The following is a 21,137-nucleotide window of genomic DNA, read 5'->3' as shown; positions in this document are numbered from 1 at the left end:
AATTTTATTTAAATTACTTCAAATATTTTAATTCTATATATTACAAATGATAAGATACATCCTATTTATTTTAATATTTCTCCTAAGGTAGATGACGACCCTTGTGTATCTACACATGTATCAATTTAATTAGGAGATGTCTATTCATTTTTTTTAACACCTTGGGAAGATATTTTATGCTCTCAATGGGTTCTTATACTTACAAGAAAAACTAGTATAAATGACATTCTATTATGTACTTTTCCTAAACTACAATATATGACATTGTTTACTGCTTTTTTCTAAAAAGAGTTATGTAAAATATTAATTTTTTTTAAAATTATATATATATATATTTTAATTATATCCATATTAAATACATAATATAAGTGTCATAATAATGATAATTAAAATTTAATATATCATTTTATTCAAAAATAATAAATGAAATAGGGGCATAATTAAAAATAATTATAAAAATTAACTAATGTCTCATGTTTTGGATTAAGTAAAGTTTTTTAAAGATATCCCATATCATTAGGACTCTATGGGAGTATATATACAAATATTAAAATATTTATAATTTAAAATAAAATAAGCAATAAATATAATAATAAGGTTAAATTATATATTACTCCCAAAAACTTTGAATCATACACATATAATCTTCTTAATCGTTAAAACTTTACAATAAACCTTCCTGAACTCTTATATTTATACAAATAATTTTATATAATTAATTTTATACATTACTTATTTGCACATAATTTAAAATTTAAGAGGATTATCTATATATTAATTAAAGTTTGAAGGGTTAAATGTATATAAAAATAAAATTTAAGGGGTATATAATTAATAATTTGAGGTCATTTGTATAAATTTAAAAGTTTAAGAAAATTTATTATGAAATTTTTAAAGTTAAAAAAGTTATTTATATCTGAATCAAAGTTAAAAAATTGTGTGCAATTTAGTTTAATATAATAATAATAATAATAATGGGGGTTATGGATTTTCTGTCCCATGCATAATATAATATGATATGATGATATGTGTACCAAAAAGCAAGGAAGATGGAGCGAATCTAGACACGGCCATATGTTTTGATATCCTAAAAAACACAGAAATAAATTCACTTATTAAAAAATAAAAAAAGAAAAGAAAAGAAGAGATAGAGAGAGAAGGAAGAGAAGAAGTGAGGAAAAAGCAGAGAATAAGAAGAGACCGGATGTTGACAAATTTCATGTCACTGTTCTTGGAAGGTCGTTTGTTTGTGTGAAGATTTCTTATCTGGGATCTCTCTCTTTAAGAATCTCTCTCTCTAAAAACCTCTGAGAGAGAGAGAGAGCGAGAGAGAAAGAGAGAGAGAGAGTGACCCAGCAGATCGAAATCTCCTCTTTTTCTTCAACCCAGTGACGATCTAAGCTTCTTCAATGTTGTGCAAAATCACCCACTTTGTTTTTTTTGTCCTATAATTATTGGTTTTAGCTACTTTTTTTTCTCCAACGACTCCAAAAGCCTGAATCCCTTTTGCTGTACGTGGAGGTCTCTTCCATGGAGGAATCCATCAGGTCCATGACGGAATTTTGAGCCGAGGTTATAGGAGATGACAGTCTAAGGTAAATTTACATTTACTTTCTAAATAATTTCATTATTTTATATTTTCTACTTGATAATGATTTGATTAACTTGGTCTTAATATTTTATACCTAGTTCTGCTTAGATTACGATAAACATCCTGGGTTCGCAATTCTGTGGCTTATTTCGCCGAACTTCTTTAATTTTTTGCTTATTGTACTCCTGTAAAACTCGATTCTTAGTTTGAATTCCTGGTCTTTAATTTTATTATTTTAGATTCTTATTTTATTATATATACCTGATATCACGTTAATTTGAATAACTCTTGCATTGGATCTGTTCCATTAAATTTTGTTGTTTATTTATGTTCTATTTCCCCCGTACTTGCAGTCTCTGTTGGGTGCGTTCTCTGTCAAATATAATTTCTTCATGGTGCTTGCTTTATTCTGTGCTTCACGTATCTGTCTTAATTAAAGATACCTAACCAACCTGCTCGAAGATTAGTCTGGCGTACTCTGAGGCCATTTTCTGTAAATTGATTAGTACGTTGTGCCGGCAATTTTAGCAGGTTATTGAAGGTTGCTAGAGGTGTATTAATCCTGAACCCAACATAATGAGAAGGAACATGATTGTTATCGTTTGTCTATCACAGTAATCGCTATGAATTCTTATTCTCACTAGCCTAGAAAGTAAACCTATCAGATTTAGCAGTTCTTAGTTTAACACTTAAGATTATATGTAATTGATTTAGGGTCCTATCTTGGTGAATATTTCTTCTAACTGTTGCTGTATCTCTCGTGTCCTGTTACAAATACATACGTCATGGATTGTTTTACTCTTAACTTTCCAAGTGCTGCATTAGTTACTATAACTCTCTAGTGTCTTTGTAATTCAGTTAATCATTTTGGCCTTTTCATTTCTATTAAACTCTTGTTATAATGTCTTTTTGGAAGAAGAACATTGCTGAATCTAACAAGAGATTGTTTCACATATGTGGGTTAAAAATATAACATGGAAATAACTAATAAGCAGAGTTAATTAAACCCTTCCTTAAGTATGTGCTGTTCCTTTCATGTATTCATTGTAGCATTTCTGCATCTGTGTTGATATGTATTTATGCCTTCTAGTATGACCTCGGTTAAAAAGGTCACCTTTTGCATCATTTGTATATGCAGGAGTGATAGGGAAAGAATGTTGAAATGGTCAAGTGTCTGTGGAAGTGTTAGAGTTCATTACAATTTAAAAGAGAAACATTAAAATCATACCGGAACAGGGAATATGTTGAATTTTTATTTGTTTATCTTTGGAATGTTAGTGGCTATGCAAGAGTTAAATGGCTAAGGAGGTGGTTATGTGCTTGTTCTTTCGTACATTCCTTACTTTATTATCTTTAATAATCTGAACTGCTTAAAACTTCTTCTATTTGTGAAAAATGAAGTGATATGCTTGCCAAAAGATTTCTTTGAGTGATATATAAGGACATTGCTTGAATTATAATATCACTGTGTTGAACTGGTAGCTACGTATCAGTTAATGAGTGCCTCTGTGGTAAATATCTAACTCATATTCACTTTGTTCAGTTATCAGAAATGGGAACCAAAGTGCAGAATCTACCAGGGTGCTACTCAATGAGAGATCTTAATGAGGAATCCAGCAGTTGTGGCTGGCCTTTATTGCATGGAGACAAAACACATACCAATGGGCAGTATTATAATGATTATCAGCCACGTGCAGATGGATGCTCAGTATATGATAAAGATTTTGTGAAGCAGATGATGCTTGAGCACGAAGCCATATTTAAGAAACAGGTATGAAGGTTCTAAATTCTTTGTTGTCCTTGGCCTGTAGCTTGAGTTGTATAGGTCAGGTAGGTTTGTGGTTACCAATTTGAAAATAAAGATGTGAGTTTTTGAGTAAGAAGTTTAGTTAGTCAAAGACTCCAAAGCTTTGTAGTTTGTAATATCTCCCATTTCATCTTCTGCAATGGTTCACAGGTACATAATATGATATTAATGGTTGTTGCAAGGTTGAGTTCACTCGGTTAAAAATTTAAGGCTATTTTAACATTGTTTTACTGTATCTACAGTTTGTTTTACTGTATCTACAGTTCAATATCTTTATGTATCCTGATAGGTGAACCTATTGATATATTTAAACTGCGCGATTAATCAGGTCTATGAACTTCACCGTTTGTACAACGTACAAAAGAGTTTGATGGATGAAGCTAAGAATAAAGAGTTGAGCAAGAATTGCTTGCCTATTGAGGCGTCATTTTCAACAGATCGCTTGGTGTCTCAAATCACATCTGAAGATGGCCAAAAATGGCATTATTCTGGCTTTCCTTTGGCAAATGCTACTGGTGCTGCTAGACTATATATTTCAGGCGTTGAGGGTGTTCATTCTTCTCTGGGTTCTGCTCAAGGAAATGGTAAGCATTGTGGTCTATTTCCTTTGTCAAATGGGAGTAGTTCAAAAGATGTTGTGATAGAGTCCAGACCCTCAAAGGCGAGGAGGAAAATGTTGTTTGATCTTCAACTCCCTGCTGATCAGTATCTTGATACTGAGGAAAGTGAAAAGCTAAGTGATGAAAATATGCGTGGTACAACCACATACCCACCAGATAGAAATTGTACACATGAATGGGAGAATAATGTGAAGCTTTCTTGTGGCAATGGTGGGAAGGCTGGTAGCCATGAAGACAGTTCACAATGTGATCAGTCTTCAAGGACCAGAAATGGTTTGGCTGACTTAAATGAACCTGTTCAGGTGGAAGAAACAACTGCTTCTGCATATGGTCATCTTAGTCATTATTCCTGTCAAGGTACTGAATGCTCTGATCTATCTGCCAAAGAGAAGTCACGGTTTTTTAATCTGTCTGGGGATGGTTCACTCAACTCATATCACAGAAGCGATATCCGGGCTCAAAATACTGAATATTTGGAGAATATTGGGACTGGAAGAGGATGGATTCCATCAGTGCTTGAATCAGGTTAGGCTTCTTAGTGAGTTTCTTCAAAACCATAGTTTTGCACTGAAGTCCCCATCCCAAACAAAACACATTTATTTAGCTGGGCAAATTAAATTGTGAAACTGGACATTTGACATTATTTTAAGTGAAGTGGTAACAAAATCATATTTTGTTTGAATTGCTAACATTTCAAATTTAATATGTCTTGATATAATGATTTCAAATTTAATATGTCATTATTCCTTGTCTTACGATTTCCCTCTTTCCAAGATAAATACCATAATTTGGAAAATTTTTGGATAGACTTTTAACTGAGTAAATTATTCAGATAGATATTTTCCTTTTGTATTAATTTCTTGCTTTTTTTGGTTTTATCTGTACTTCCCCATTTTGTAATTGGCAATGATCAAGCATTGGTGTCTGCTAAAATTAATTTTATCATCTAATACTTGATGATTACAGGGCAAGCCAAAAGTAACGGCACACCTGTTCCTCAAGTTCTCAAACAAGAAAAATCAATTTTACCGTCCCAAATTGGGCAAGATGGACTCAAAAAGGCCAGTGAGCATCCATCGGACTATCTAACTAACTTAAGCAAGATTAATACATGGAGGGAAAAGACAGTCTGTAATTTAGAAGTCAGTGAAAGAAGTCATGAAATGTCCATGAAGGAGCATCCTGAATCCATTGCGTCTTCACATAGAGTTGGTCACTCTGCTGTCACTCCTTCTTCTAACTTGGCTAAGAGTTGGTCTCATTCAACCTCTTCTGGGGAAATGGCAAGTAGCTTAAACCAGAAATTGATGTCATTTAAGATGCCCCCATGTTTACCTGGTAACTTGAGAAAGAATTCCATGTCAGGTCAGAGTGATGTGATCTTTGGAGATAGTTGGCCTGGAAATACTAATTCCAAGTCTAACTCAGGTTATCTATCTGAAGTACCTGTACAGAATGGATTTTACCATGGGTCTTCACCAGGGTCCCAGGAGCCATCTGTGAACATCTCGTCAATCAGTTATGACTATCTAAACCATAATAACGATTATAAGGGAATTTCTGAGCACCTTATTAACCGTGGTTCAGCAAAATACAATAAGGGTTCAAGCTGCAATAACATGGAGTCTGGAAGAGATCAAAACTTAAACGGGCTGTTTTCGAGTGGTTCATCCAATAACTGTGTTTCCCAATCAGGTTTGGGGATAATGGACAGAGAGCGCAAGCATGAGGAACATCTTGCAGTGTTACCTTGGCTTAAACCCAAGTCGTCTTTCAAGAATGAGTTGCTTAGCAGTGGCGGAGGTTTTACAGCTGGGGAGCCAAGTATCTCACAAGCTGTTTCATTATTCAACATAGACAAAACTGGAAAGGGGCCTTCTGGAAATTTTATGCGCACTCTAACTTCAGCTTCGTGTTCTAATGATTTTGATCCTAGGAGGACAGAGGCAGGTGACAGCTCTAATATTAAGAAAATTCTTGGTGTTCCCATATTTGGTATGCCCCATCAATCTCCCAAGAAGGAGTGTTCTTCCTTCACCTCACCCTGTGTGTCAATTCCTCGTCCATTTGATGCAGAAACAGTGGAAAATAATCAGAAAAAGGGGATGCTTGACATTAACTTGCCTTGTCATGCTGGGGTTCTTGAGTTGGAGGAACAGGTTCTTACTGAAAATGTTTCTGAGAGGAAAGATTCTTCTACCACAGAAGTCAACACTAGAACCCAGATTGATCTGAACTTGAGCATGAGTGAGGATGAAGAATCTTTGGCTCCAATTTCTACTTCCCATGTAAAAATGAAGCCAGAAATAGACCTGGAAGCCCCTGCTGTTCCTGAGGTAGAGGAGGATGCCACTGAAGAGAAGCTGCTAGAAACTTCTCTGTCATCACCAAGAGGCTCTCAAGACAAAGTTGGACAGCCAGAGGATGAACTCATTGAGTGCGCTGTGGAGGTGATAGTTGCCATTTCATCTCTGCCCTGCAATCAAGAGGAAGATATGATCAGCAGTCCATCTGAAAGTCCAATGGTGGACCCGCTTAGGTGGTTTGTGGATTTAGTTTTGGATATGTCCAAGGAAAAATGTGGAGAACATAATAGGGAGGAATCTGCCTCTGAAGCAATGGATTACTTTGAGTCCATGACATTGAAACTGACAGAAACCAAGGAAGAAGACTACATGCCCAAGCCTCTTGTTCCGGAAATCTTCAAAGCGGATGAACCTGGGGCAGCTTTGTTACCAACACGGACACGAAAAGGCCCTGCACGGAGGGGGAGGCAACAGAGGGATTTCCAAAGGGATATCCTTCCAGGCATTGCATCTTTGTCAAGGCATGAAGTAACAGAAGATCTTCAGACATTTGGGGGGCTTATGAGAGCCACGGGTCATACGTGGCATTCGGGGTTAACTAGGAGAAGCTCTTCTAGGAATAGGTGTGGCCGGGGAAGGCGGCGATTGCAGGTTACCCCATCTCCTCCCCCTCCCCCTCCCCCTGCGGCAAACAATGAAATGAGTACTCCGCTGGTCCAGCACCTCAATAATATTGAAGTGGTTGGATTGGAAGATAGAAGCCTAACAGGTTGGGGCAAGACAACCAGAAGGCCTCGTAGGCAGCGATGCCCAGCCGGTAACCCCATGCCGATCCTGCTAGCCTAATCATGTAAAAGGCTCAAATTTATGTACGAGAGTTTGTAGATGGTAAGCAGGGTCATTCTCCACATTTGGCATAACATTTTCTCTGGTCGGGGGGGATTTCTCTTGTACATTTTTTCAACCCGTATTTGGGTAACATTCCTGGTTGCCAGTCATCGAGTCATACCGACTTGTATTGTTTTTGAATAATGCTGTTTGATTTCTTTTTAGTTATATCTTCAAAGAACATCTGAGACATATATAGGCCCTCCTTCAACCAGTACCTTCTCACTTGGATTTCTATATAGCAGTGATTTTTTTAGCTATTCTAGGTGCTAGGCTGTGTGCTGCATTTGAGTACAGCCTCAAAGAACGAGAGCTTTGGTTAGCTTAGGCTATGTTATGTAGTTGTATGAATCCTCTTGCGACTCACTGTTCTCTGACGCTTTTCATTCACAAATGTGGCTCAATCAGCATTATATGCTTTAGTATTTGGAGGCTGAAATGATGAGTGATTATCTTCATGTCATCTTCATTTATTTAACTATGCGGAATTGCAAGTGCGGGTTGCATTTCATGGCCTGTTGGATGCTCCTGAGCAAAATTCTAGTTGTTTAATTCGGGGATTTTAGGTGGATTCTGTCAATTAATAAATTAAACATGTGAATATGCTAAATCTGAGTTCTGCAAAAATATGAGCTATATAATTGTAATCAACTCATTAATTAAGATTTCAAAGAAAAAAGGATCGATGATGCCTTAAATTTTCTCTCTTTTTGCACATTTTTTTCCCTAAACATGAAATTTTCTTTTTTAAAAGAGGAAGAAGATTCTGGTGTTGATTCATTTTATGAAGCAGATTTAGATTGGTTCAATTGCATCTGAACTCTTGGCAACAGGGGGGGTGTTTAAGAATAATCAACCAACGTAATGATCAAGAGTCATTTTCTGTCGGGTTGATAATGTGATTGAAGGACACTTGGTTTAACTAATTGAGATAGTTGAACTAGTTTATCTTAGAGTTTTGAGTTCAAGTCTTAAAATATAATTATGTTAAATAAAAATGTCAAAAATATCTTAGAAGTACTCATGAAGTCACCATTAATAATAACAGTTTCACATAATCAGAGTTTGGATTAGTTTAAATGGATGGTGATAATAGTCTAAGTTTTTTAGGATACCAGACAATAAAACCAAAAAAAGATAACATGGTGGGTATATGTATATGCATATATATTTACATATTTAGCATATAGAAAAATGTTTTCTATTAAACAAAAAGAAACAAAGCAAGTGAGAATTGAGATAGGTGCATTTTCTATTTCCTTCTTGGAAAGTATTTTTTCACCTATGAAACATTGCATAATCTCTACCTCCAATAAGATTTTCTTCAATATAAAAAAATAAAATTTATATGAAGATAAAATATTTAAAGAAAGACCGTTATTTATTTTTTAAATGCTAGATAAATAATGCATGAAAAAAATTTAATCGCTAAATCATAAGAAAAATAAAATAAAAAATAAGTTATTATACAAAATTGAAATATAATTGTAAATAATTATAATAGGAAAGATGTTTTTTTTTGGGGGGGAAATAGATCAAATACAAACACGTAGGGCACATTCCTACTCCTTTTCCCATGGAGAAGAGTGGCTCCTTTAAAGGGAAAAAAAAACATAACCACGCACCACCTTTACACATACCTGCCTTTTACTTGCATGACAAATCATACCTATAACTTTCTTTTTTTCAAGAGGGCGAGGGTGCCATAAAAATTTTAGGAAAATTACAATTTAAATGATTTGGATAATAATTTCATAAAATTTTATAGTACATTTCAAAATTTAAAAATAATTTGTTTCTTAATGAGAATTATTACAACCTGAAAAAAATTACTTCCACTGTATAAAAATATAAGATATTTTTTAAAGAGTTGAATGTTAAAAAATATAAGATATTTTTAATCTTTTAAAATATAATCATTATCTTTTCACAAGAGTGCTACTATTGATAATAACTTTATATTTATGATAAAATATTTTAAAAAAATAAAATTAATTTAAAAATAAATAATTATTTTATTAAAAAATAAATTTAATTAAAAATATTTTATATTTTTATAGGTAAAACTTAAAGAGTGAGTGAGTGAGAGGGAGGGCGCGTGGCCTCGAGAAAAAGAAAAAATGATGAGGTGGTTTTGTCGGTGGCGGTTGAAAGAGTGAGAGAGAGAGAGAGCGAGAGTCAGTGTCAGAGAGCGTGAGAAACATAGTAATAATGATGGGACAGACATGTTCTCTTCTGATCACATCCCAATCCCATGATTTGTCCCGTCCCTACTTCTTCATTCCCAATACCTAACTTACCAGCCTATCTATCTTTGTCCCTCTTCCCCAGTTTTTGCCCTTCCCTTTTCTTTTTTATTCTCTGCATAGTCACAGTTTAAATTGCATGCAAGGTCACTAAATTTTAAGGTAATTTAGATGAACTTTCTCACTTTAAAATGTTTATAATTAAATCCCCTAAACTTAAGTTTTGTTTTCCGAAGCCCCCATCCTTTAATTACCTCTTTTATATTATTAATAGAGCTTATGAGAAAAGATATTTTTATTATTTTTTAACACAATTTAATGAGGGATAAAGTTGTATTTTTTTTCTTTCAACTCACATGACAATGCTATTATCTTTTTTAATTGAGTGACATTATTCTCATTGTTTATTGTTAACACAATTTAAGAGAAAAATTACTCTCTTAAAAAAATGGAAGGTATTTTTTAAAAAATTTGATATTAAAAAATGTAAGATATTGTTAGTTTTTTGAAATGTAATCAATGTTTTTTTAAAGTGCCCCTATTGATAATAACTTTATATTTATTATAAGGTATTTAATAGGGATAAATATAAAAAGATAGGGTTAGTTGAAAAGTAGATAGCTATTTTATTAAGAGTGAGATTCGATTAAAAATGTCTTATATTTTTATACTGAGGGAGTATAATTTTATTATTCTTTATCAATCAAAGCATCTTTTTTATATCAAACAAATAAAAAAAATCTAAAAATTGTCATTGATAAGAATTATATAAATAAAAATTCATCTTTTAATATGAGAACACATACACCATTAATAACAAAAAATGTATAAAACTAATACAAAAACAAATGTTTAAAATTTTACAATGATAATAATATTTTTGGACAATCAATGCCTCTACTATCAATGGGTCGTGAGATAAAAGGGTAGGGAAGGTTTTTTTTTTTTTTAAATAAATGATATTTTTACCTTTATGAAAGATATTACTCATTTTGTCTTAAATTATAAGATACTTTTAGATAAATTCTCACATATCAATAAAATTCATTAAATATACTTTACAACTTTACCTTTTCAAAACAAAAATATAAATTTTAAAAAATATCCTTCATTTAATACTCTATTGATGAAATAATATTGAAAAGAGAGAATATATGATAAGAATAATATTAAAAAAGTATCATTAATGAAACCTTATTTTTATCAAAGTATCTTATATTTTAAAATGCTAAATTTTTTTTAAAAGTGTCTTATAATTTAGGACGAATGAAGTATAATTTTTATACATTTATAATTTGTTTACATAAAATAACACATAATATTCTATGCGACTTTTCTTAATATGACATGACGAATTTGTTAATAACATAATAGAGTAACTAACAGTAAGGAGCTTTGAAAAATAATTAAATTTTAAGAAATTTAAATTTAAACATTTAAAAGTAAGGGAGTTATATATAATTATCTTCCTTAAATTTTAGGAGGTTTTATGTATTTTAACCAATTTATAGTTATCAAAATCATATTAATGTAATTACAAATTAATTCATGAATTTGAAAATTTGGGTCTTAAATTTTCACATTACATATTCATAATTTTAATTTTTTTTTGTCACTTTAACAAATTTATATTACAATTTTTTAAAAAATTAGAATTAGAATTATAAATTTTGTGTTCTTTAAGTTATTTTTAACTATTTCATACTCTTTCCGTTCAAAAATGTAAGATATTTTTAATCGAATCTCACCTTTCAATAAAGTTGTTAATTATTTTTCAACTAACCCTATTTTTTCATATTTACCCCTATTAAACACCCTATAATAAATATAAAGTCATTATTAATACGAATACTTTTAAAAAAAAGATAATGATTATATCTCGAAAGATTAAAAATATTTTATATTTTAAAACATTTAATTTTTAAAAAAATATTTTATATTTTTATATAGAGGAAGTATATGCCAAAAGACAATAGGTTAGTTCATTTTCAGTTTAAAAGGTAAAGCATTGACAGCTCTAGAAGTTACATTGGGATCAGTTGTCATCAAATTCAATTAGTTTTTGGTTTTTTGCCCTGAAGTGCAATTCGTTCCACCAAAATAATAAGTTTTAACAAAAGACACACCGGCATCGAAAAGAAACTTAACAACAACCAGAAAAACCAAGACAAAAAAGCAAATGAGCAAAGTTAAAGTCAATGAAGCAAAACAGCACAAAACAACCGAAAGAAACACAATCAACCCACCCTCAATCCAACTTCCATTAAATCAGGAACACCGACAGCCATTTCAACCTCCACAGCATCCAATGTTACAATGAAAGACAAAGCACCAGCAGCCAGATGATCCACTAATGTTACAATGAAAGACAAAGCACCAGCAGCCAGATGATCCACTGTCTTTTTACCTTTACATCGCGTGAAATTAATAAAGAATCCGACATTAAAAGCCATGAAATCAAGCATGTCTTGAATAATTCTATGACAGCACTATTGACACAGATCAAGTTGGCCTTTCTTCACACAAGAGACAATTGTAGCACAATCACTTTCAAAACTAATTTTTTGATCACCCAAGTCAATGGCCAGCACCATTGTTGTCTTCAATGCCAGCACCTTAGCCATGAAGGTGGGGAGAGATTTTATTTTATTTTTTTTCCATAAACCCCCATTTGAATTCCCCATTTGTATCTGTACAAACAATTCCAAAAGCTGCTGCACCATCTTTCTTATGACATGCACCATCACATCCTCGTTAATCTGATCAAGAGCACTATTAGGCTTCAGTATTACAGCAATTGGGTCAGGAGCCATGTGATTAAAATTTCTCTCATTTCTACCTTTCCAAATAAACCACAGTATACAACATATATGAGCAATGTCATATTCTGTGGAGTGACTTTTAGAGTCAGTTATAACATTCCAACAAGTCTTGAAGCTTGTGATTCTACACGGATCAATTCTCATAGAAAAAACACTGCCAAACCATACATACTGAACCCATGGGCATAAAAATAATAAATGTTCCAGTGTTTCTACCTCATTCTCACAGACTGGGCAAAGAGATCAGTATATCATCTTCTTCTCTTTATAAGCTCCTCATTAGTAGTCACTGCATTGGATAAAAGCCTCCATACAAACTGCTTAATGCGTGGCACCATGCGAATATTCCATAAGTTCTTCCAGTCAGTAGTTGTAGCTACAGTTGTATCAGTCTTCTCTACTTCTTTCGAGTGTGCTCTGTTGTATCCAGCCTTGAAGCTGTATATGCCATTTCTTGCAGGTGCCCAAATCACTATATATTCTCTCTCTGTCTGCTGGATAGAGGTATTTGTTTAATGGCTTGGACAAATTCCTCTCTTATTACACCAGTAATCTGAGAAAGATTACATTGTCATCTTCAATCAAGCAAGCTGCCACACAGTCTTTATTCCCCTTAGAATCTTCACACATAGGCAGGTTGTGACTCATCAGAGATGGGATCAACCTATCTGTCCAAATCTTGACACTTCCACCATTGCCGATTTGCCAGCAAAGGTCTTTATCCAGGAACAACCTTCCATCCCCAATACTTGACTAGCACCAATATTAGTTTCCAATATTATTATCCAAATTATAATAATCCAGGAATTTTGAAAAATAAAAAATAAAATAAAATTAATAATAAGATATTTTGAAGTTATTGTTATAAATTTTAAAGTAAATTTATTAAGATTAATTGTTTACTTAGTAAAAATGACGTGTTATCCCACCGGTTGTGAGTTCGAATTATAAAGGAAGGTGTAAGAAGATATATTTTTATTTTCTAGTGAAATTATCTTGGTCCTTTAAAAAAAAAATGATAATTAAAGATCTTCTGAGATCATTAATTTCAACTGAGGACTATAAAATATTAAAATTTTAATTAAAGACTATGATCTTTACTTGAAATTTTAAAAATGTGAATTGTTTTAAATGCCCCTTATAGGAAAAAATTACAAAGTGAAGTTGGTAAATTTTCAATTCATTTTTGTATATTTATAAGTGATATTAGAACATTTTAAAAGTGAGTTTTTTTTTATATTAGGAAACAATATATTTTTAAGTATGGTTTTTTATTTTTCAACTGACATTGATAATATTTTCATCCTACAACAATAATTTCAACAGTATTATCTTTTTATTTTTTAAGTGGTCAACTATACATTAACAAATATAAAATTTAACAAGTTGTTAGATTCATATTCCTACATAAAATTAATAAATTTTTAAATCACTTTTATATATTTATAAGTAACTTTAAAATGTTTTAAAAGTGAGCTTTTTTTATATTAAGAAAAAATTTATTTTCCAATGGAGTTCATTGATTTTTTAACTAATGTTAAGAATATTTTTACGTCACGATAATAATTTAACAATATTATGTATATTTAAATATTTATATAAAATAAGGATAATTTTATAAAGTTATATATATTTTTTATTTTATGTAATGATCATAATTTTTAATTAAAATTTTAATATTTTATGATCATTAATTAAAATTAATGATATTAGGTCTTTAATTGTTATGTTTTCTTTAAAAAATGGAAGACACATATCAGATTTTTTTCTCTCCTTCCCATTTCCGTTTCATTTATGCGACCTGTTACAGGGAGGGAGGGGTGCGTGAGTTGGTCGCCGTTCTGTCCATGTTGCTGCTGTGGGAGTGCTAGCCGCCGGTCTTTCTTCTTCTTTCTCTTCCCCTGCTTCACCGGCGATGAACTTCTCCTTCTTCTCTCTTCGATTGCAGCAGTAACGCCGGAATCTTCTTCTCCCTTCTCCGTTCACGCCGTCTGTGCTTGCTTCAAGTTCCGATATGAATTTCTTTCTCTTTCTGTAAGCTTTGGTTCAGGTTCAGCTTCTCTCTCTGCTCCAGCCTTTGCGTTTGAACGCACTTAGAACAGAGAATCCCTAAAGAAAGCAAGTTCAGTTGACCGGTACAGGTAAGCTCATTCATTTCCTTCAGCTTGTAATGCTATTCCAATCCTATCTTCTAGCTTCTAGACTAATAAGATGGTACTAATCATACCATCAGTGACGATATTTGATGTGTTGGACCTCGTTCTCCTTCTTCTTCCCAGTTCGCGATTTGTGTGGGTATGTGAACAAAAATATAAAAGAAGAAATTTTTTTCTTTGATTACTTGTTTGTATATGATGAACTGGAATTTCTTTTCCTTTCTTGCTGCTGACGCGGAATAGAAGAGAAATTTGGGGTTCTTTTAGCTAGCTTTGAGGAATAAGAAGCTTGATGTTGTAGTTGGAATATCAATGCATACAAGGTGCTAGATAAAACGTTATGAAGAGTTGGGATGGATTAATTAAGTATATTCAATATATCAAACACTAGTATGATAGAATTGGATTCTGTTTTAATGTATTTTAATTTATTCTTGATAAGAAAGTGATTTTGGGAAGCACAAAAATGTACATAGAAGCCTGGAAGATTTTTGGGAAGGAGATTTAAAGAGTAAGTTGGTTGTTGTATGGTTGATAATTTCTAAATTATGGGATCGTTTCATGATTTGATTGTGGGATCTACACAAAGTGTTTAATGAAATGTGATAAATAGTTTATTGTTGATTAAATTATTATAAAAGCTAATTATTTTTATATAATGAGAGGTTAGAAATAAAATTAAAGAATTGTGGGAAAGATATTTGATTGATAATTCAAGGATCAAGTTTGTTTATTCTTATGATAACTTTTGGGATATATATAAAGTGTTTGATGAAAGGTTGAGAAGCAAAGTTGATGAAATTGAATCATACATGTTGAAATTTATCTTAATCACCGAGAGAATATCTCTTTTTAAGACTTCTATTTATGCTGTCAATCAATTAATTGTTCATGCTCATTAGAGTTACAATCTAGTGCTCTAAAAGTTAGCCAATGAGTCACCAAAAATCAAAAAGTGTTCCGTAGTTTAGAGGAGAAACACTGGATACTATCAGTTACATGTCTTAAACCCAAATTTAAAGCTTTCAAAATTGTTAATTATTAATTTGGCTAAACTATTCTTTTAGTCCTCAAATTTCCCTTGATTCTTAAGTTAGGCTCATTTAAAGTTTGTAATTTAATTTCTATAATGTTAGAAAAACCTTGGTTTTATTTTAAATCAAGTATTATTTAATCTCCTTATTAGTATATAAGTGTCTGGTATGTTCCTAAAGTTTCATAAACTCTCGGTAAATGGAAGATGCATATCAGATTTTTTTCCCTCCTTCCCATTTCCGTTTCATTTATGCGACCTGTTACAGGAAGGGAGGGGTGCGTGAGTTGGTCGCCGTTCTGTCCATGTTGCTGCTGTGGGAGTGCTAGCCGCCGGCCTTTCTTCTTCTTTCTCTTCCCCTGCTTCACCGGCGATGAACTTCTCCTTCTTCTCTCTTCGATTGCAGCAGTAACGCCGGAATCTTCTTCTCCCTTCTCCGTTCACGCCGTCTGTGCTTGCTACAAGTTCCGATATGAATTTCTTTCTCTTTCTGCAGGCTTTGGTTCAGGTTCAGCTTCTCTCTCTGCTTCAGCCTTTGCGCTTGAAGGCACTTAGAACAGAGAATCCCTAAAGAAAGCAAGTTCAGTTTACCGGTACAGGTAAGCTCATTCATTTTCTTCAGCTTGTAATGCTATTCCAATCCTATCTTCTAGCTTCTAGACTAATAAGATGGTACTAATCATACCATCAGTGACGATATTTGATGTGTTGGACCTCGTTCTCCTTCTTCTTCCCAGTTCGCGATTTGTGTGGGCATGTGAATAAAAAATATAAAAGAAGAAATTTTTTTCTTTGATTACTTGTTTGTATATGATGAACTGGAATTTCTTTTCCCTTCTTGCTGCTGACGTGGAATAGAAGAGAAATTTGGGGTTCTTTTTAGCTAGCTTTGAGGTATAAGAAGCTTGATGTTGTAGTTGTATCAATGCATATAAGGTGCTAGATAAAACGTTATGAAGAGTTGGGATGGATTAATTAAGTATATTCAATATATCAAACACTAGTATGATGGAATTGGATTCTGTTTTAATGTATTTTAATTTATTCTTGATAAGAAAGTGATTTTGGGAAGCACAAAAATGTACATAGAAGCCTGGAAGATTTTTGGGAAGGAGATTTAAAGAGTAAGTTGGTTGTTGTATGGTTGATAATTTATAAATTATGGGATTGTTTCATGATTTGATTGTGGGATGTACATAAAGTGTTTAATGACATGTGATAAATAGTTTATTGTTGATTAAATTATTATAAAAGCCAATTATTTTTCTATAATGAGAGGTTAGAAATAAAATTAAAGAATTGTGGGAAAGATATTTGATTGATAATTCAAGGATCAAGTTTGTTTATTCTTATGATAACTTTTGGGATATATATAAAGTGTTTGATGAAAGGTTGAGAAGCAAAGTTGATGAAATTGAATCATACATGTTGAAATTTATCTTAATCACCGAGAGAATATCTCTTTTTAAGACTTCTATTTATGCTGTCAATCAATTAATTGTTCATGCTCATTAGAGTTACAATCTAGTGCTCTAAAAGTTAGCCTATGAGTCACCAAAAATCAAAAAGTGTTCTGGAGTTTAGAGGAGAAACACTGGATACTATCAGTTACATGTCTTAAACCCAAATTTAAAGCTTTCAAAGTTGTTAATTATTAATTTTGCTAAACTATTCTCAAATTTCCCTTGATTCTTAAGTTAGGCTCATTTAAAGTTTGTAATTTAATTTCTATAATGTTAGAAAAACCTTGGTTTTATTTTAAATCAAGTATTATTTAATCTCCTTATTAGTATATAAGTGTCTGCTATGTTCCCAAAGTTTCATAAACTCCCGGTAAAAGGTGATTATGTTATTTTGATTTGGTTAGGCATTCATTTTCTTAAATTTCTTTGGTTTTAATTATGTGTTGAATAGACCTTTAGAATATCAAAAGATGGTGTAACATTATCATGTTGTTTCCTAGTTGCTGATGTTAGGTTTTAGCATAAAGATAGCCATCTCTTTGCTCCTTGTATGTCTGAATCTTAATTCATATTGTGTTATGGTGTGAAATTCCAGTTTATTAGGAAGTGTATTGTACAATAATTTTTGAACTGAAGTACTTGCTGACATGCAAATTTGCAATTGTAATGATTATTTTTCTATTGGTGTTCCCACTTGCTTTTCCTTGTTGGAGAGGCTAAATTTTTAAGGGCGATAGTGGTTCCTTTGTAGTTGGAATATATTCAAAGGCATGACTGTTGAAAGAAATTGTCACAAACATACACGAGTCTATGAAAAAAATGTTTGAAAAATAGCTTATGAATGTTTAGATTCTTTTACAATAAAAAAAAGTTCGTATATTAGAGGGTTGACTTTTAACATACTTGCAAATATTTGTGGAGGAACTAAATACAGCATGCCTTTTCATGAATCTAATGTTTAAGTTTGTTTTTGTGGCTTCGAGTTGTGCCTATTATTCGTCGCCTTCGAGCTATGCTAGCCATCAAGCTGCAACTGTTATTCGTGGCATACGTCTTGCTTGATTGTTAACTTGCCCATATGAGTTATGCTGTAACATTTCAAATTTTAATCCTTAAATTATTAAGGAATTAATCAAGTTTAATTATGATAATTGAGTGATTTGATGTGGTGTGTGGTCAGAGAGGTCTAATAAGTGTATTCAGATGTGATTTTAGCCCTAATTAGGGGTCTGAAGTGAAGTTGGCCCACTTGAGCATTGAAAAAAGGAGAAAATGTAACATCCCAATTTAAATTTTAATAGTTAATTTGGGTTAATAGAAATTTTAAAAAATATTTAGAGGTAAGCAAATTAATAAAAAATGATTATTAAATCTAACTTAGGATATAATTTTAAATTAAAAAAAATTAAAATTTATTAAATAAAAAATTATTAAATTATTATTATTATTATTAAAAAAAAGAGAAAAGGTATAAAAAAAAGGAAGAAGAAGAAGAAGAAAAGTGGCTTCCTCTTTCGCCGCTCTCCCAGTGCAATGATTATGTTTATATAACAATAATAAAAAAAAAAGAAAGAAGAGAGAGGAATGAAGAAATAATAAAAAAATGTGGGATCCATTAAATTTTTATAAAAACTCACCTGTTTCTTTCGTTTCTTCATTTCTATCCTTCGTGCGCGAGCTAAGGTAGAGTGAGCGTGAGTTGCTAGTGCGGGAGATATGAATTTTTAAGGTAAGAGTTTTTAAAAGGATATTTAGGGTGTGATTTCAAGCTTTTTAAGATTAAGTATGTTTTAAAAATTTTTCTTAGTGATGCTTTCTCTTTGGTTTTTGAGTTTGTGGTGGTAGAAAATTTAGGATTTGGAAGATGGATGAATTTATGTTGAATAAATATAGTTTTTAAGGTTGTTAGTAGTATAATAAATATTCTAGAGTATAAATTTATTGATGATCTTTGAATTTGTGGCTTAAGGATCAAATCCTAGACTAGATTTTTATTAAATTTGAAAATATATGTTGAATTATTAAGGTTTAGATGATTATTTGGAATGAGAAATGAATTATTATGGCTATAGGATTATGATTCTAAGTTTGAGACTCAATTTTTCATTTTTGGGTATTTTAAGTGCGAATTTATGAAATAAAAAGAAAATTTTGATAATAGAAATTAGTTTAGAAGTTGATTTTTAGATTATTAATGTTTATTGATGAGTAAAAGAGGAGTTAAAAATTTTACTTAATAATATTAACTCTAGATTTGTATTAAGATTGAGATTAAAAATTATGTTATATTTTTAATTCTATTATTAGAATTATTTTATTAGTTTCAATAATTAAAACTAATATTTATAAATAATATGTTATTTGTAGATTGTGTTGTTGGTGAAGATTGTGGTAGGAGAGAAATTTATAAGGAATAATTTATTGAAAAAGCCACGAGGTAATCTTGCTTTTAATTTGTGATTAGTGTTACTTCATGTTAATTGGGTGATTATTGAGAAAATTATGAATTTTGTAATATTGTATAATTGTGCAATATTATTATGAATTTGTTTTATTATTATGAGAGGTGTTGGAAGACTTGCTATTGTTGTTGTATTTATGTGCCACATGATACGCCCCTTTTGGAGCTCAATAGGTGGCTTGTAAGGGCTCGGGCTAATCTACCTTTGGCCGGATAATTTAGCACTGAGTGAGGATTACGGCTCGAGGTTAATGGAGGGATATAAGGATGGTTGTTTGTGTGTATTGTAATATTTCTTATATTTATTGGAATTATATTATTTTTTATTCTCACTTAATAAGCACGCACTTAACTGTTTGTATACACTATCATAAATTGGCTTTGGTTACTGAGACTTTTGAATCTCATTATGTGGTTAATAATTTTCAGGAAAAGAGCCACGAGTGACACGTGGAGGAGTCCTAGAGGTTTAATGGTATAGATCCACTGTCTCTTTTGAGTATTTGATTTATGATTTATAATGTTTTATATTGCCAATATTAGAGCTTTTTGTTTATTGACAATTATATGAATATATGATGTAATCATGCCTTTCAAATTATTTCTATTTTTAGTACAATTTGGATGACTGTAATTTTAATATTTGGTTTACTTTGGATTGGTTAAAATGGCATGATTATGAGGCCAAATAACTGACTTGTTTTAAAAATTAATTAAATTATTTATTTTACTTGTTGGGAGTATAAGGATGGATAAATGTGATTTAGTTTACTTGTTGGGAGTATAAGGATGGACAAATGTAATTTAGCCTAATGGCATGTGGGAGGTAAAAATTTAGTTGAAATGTTATATTGTGCGAGTTGAAGTCAATTATAAAATATTTTTATATTGAAATTATTGATATAAAATGTGTTGGGTGGCTGTAATCCAACTATGGTTGAGTTAAATTATTTAAAAAAAATTGGAGTGTTACAAATCTTAGTATCAGAGCTACATGTTTCAAAATTCTTATAAATTATGAAGTTGTTATACATTAACTTAGTTTATTAGCAATATACATTATTAAATCATAATGCTTCTTCATTATTTTTCTTATCTTGAGATTAATGTTGATTTAATTATGTGACTTCCATCCTTTAGGAGGGGAGAGATGATGTCCAAAATTAGAAGAGGTGGTGAAATTACCGGTAATTCTATAAAGCCAATAGGAAATGACATATCTTTACTGCCACAATCCGAGCCCACACAGCAACAAATGGGGCAGGGCGAGCTCATACAGCCACAACCAAGGCAGGGTGAGCTAATCATGAGGCAAATGATGGATCTACTACAGAATCTTAGTGACCGCATGAAGAGGCAAGAAGAAGAGTTGGCCGCTTTAAGACAATATAAGGAGAATGCCAACCGAGAGGGAAATGGCCAACAAGAAGGAAGCCATACCAAGGTATACAATATGAGTCAATCTGCTGATGAAGGCTCACCTTCCTATTCTCACTATGAAACTAGTTCAAAGAATGTGAGTCTCCACTCTAAGCAACAGACATCCACGATCACAAAGATCTGGAGTACTTCTTGTAAGTTTAATCCTCCTACTTTCGATGGAAATCTTAAGCCAGCGGTGGTTGAAAAATGGATAGATCAATTGGAGAGTATTTTTCGTATGGTTGTGTGCACTTCTAATCAGAAGGTGTAGTTGGAAATATTCCTGTTACAGAAGAGTGCTAAGAAGTGGTGGGAAACATCA

The 21,137-nt window shown here is 32.0% G+C and overlaps 1 protein-coding gene and 1 long non-coding RNA gene across 2 annotated transcripts; both read left to right on the top strand.

The window, feature by feature from the left end:
* Window positions 1-1,190: 1,190 nt before the first annotated feature.
* On the top strand, window positions 1,191-7,649 carry LOC129311350 (uncharacterized). Its single transcript, XM_054953595.1, has 4 exons — window positions 1,191-1,595; window positions 3,135-3,362; window positions 3,727-4,543; window positions 4,985-7,649. Exons 2-4 carry the CDS (start codon window positions 3,144-3,146, stop codon window positions 7,168-7,170), a joined length of 3,222 nt encoding a protein of 1,073 aa, XP_054809570.1. The 5' UTR covers window positions 1,191-1,595; window positions 3,135-3,143; the 3' UTR covers window positions 7,171-7,649.
* Window positions 7,650-14,083: 6,434 nt separating this feature from the next.
* On the top strand, window positions 14,084-20,623 carry LOC129310629 (uncharacterized). Its single transcript, XR_008593157.1, has 4 exons — window positions 14,084-14,421; window positions 15,738-15,877; window positions 15,966-16,068; window positions 19,823-20,623. It is a non-coding gene; the product is annotated as an uncharacterized LOC129310629 (long non-coding RNA).
* Window positions 20,624-21,137: the final 514 nt, after the last annotated feature.

Source organism: Prosopis cineraria, unplaced genomic scaffold (assembly GCF_029017545.1).
Source record: "Prosopis cineraria cultivar Desert tree isolate PC_DT_omini unplaced genomic scaffold, ASM2901754v1 PC5, whole genome shotgun sequence".
NCBI lineage: Eukaryota > Viridiplantae > Streptophyta > Magnoliopsida > Fabales > Fabaceae > Prosopis > Prosopis cineraria.
The sequence above is the reverse complement of the archived record's forward strand: the minus strand, read 5'-3'. Positions and strand labels throughout refer to the sequence as shown.

Coding starts and splice junctions, on each gene's coding strand:
- LOC129311350 (XM_054953595.1), top strand. CDS start 3,144: ATGGGAACCAAAGTGCAGAATCTACCAGGGTGCTACTCAATGAGAGAT. Junction 3,363..3,726: donor AAGCCATATTTAAGAAACAG/GTATGAAGGTTC, acceptor GCGATTAATCAG/GTCTATGAACTTCACCGTTT. Junction 4,544..4,984: donor TCCATCAGTGCTTGAATCAG/GTTAGGCTTCTT, acceptor TGATGATTACAG/GGCAAGCCAAAAGTAACGGC.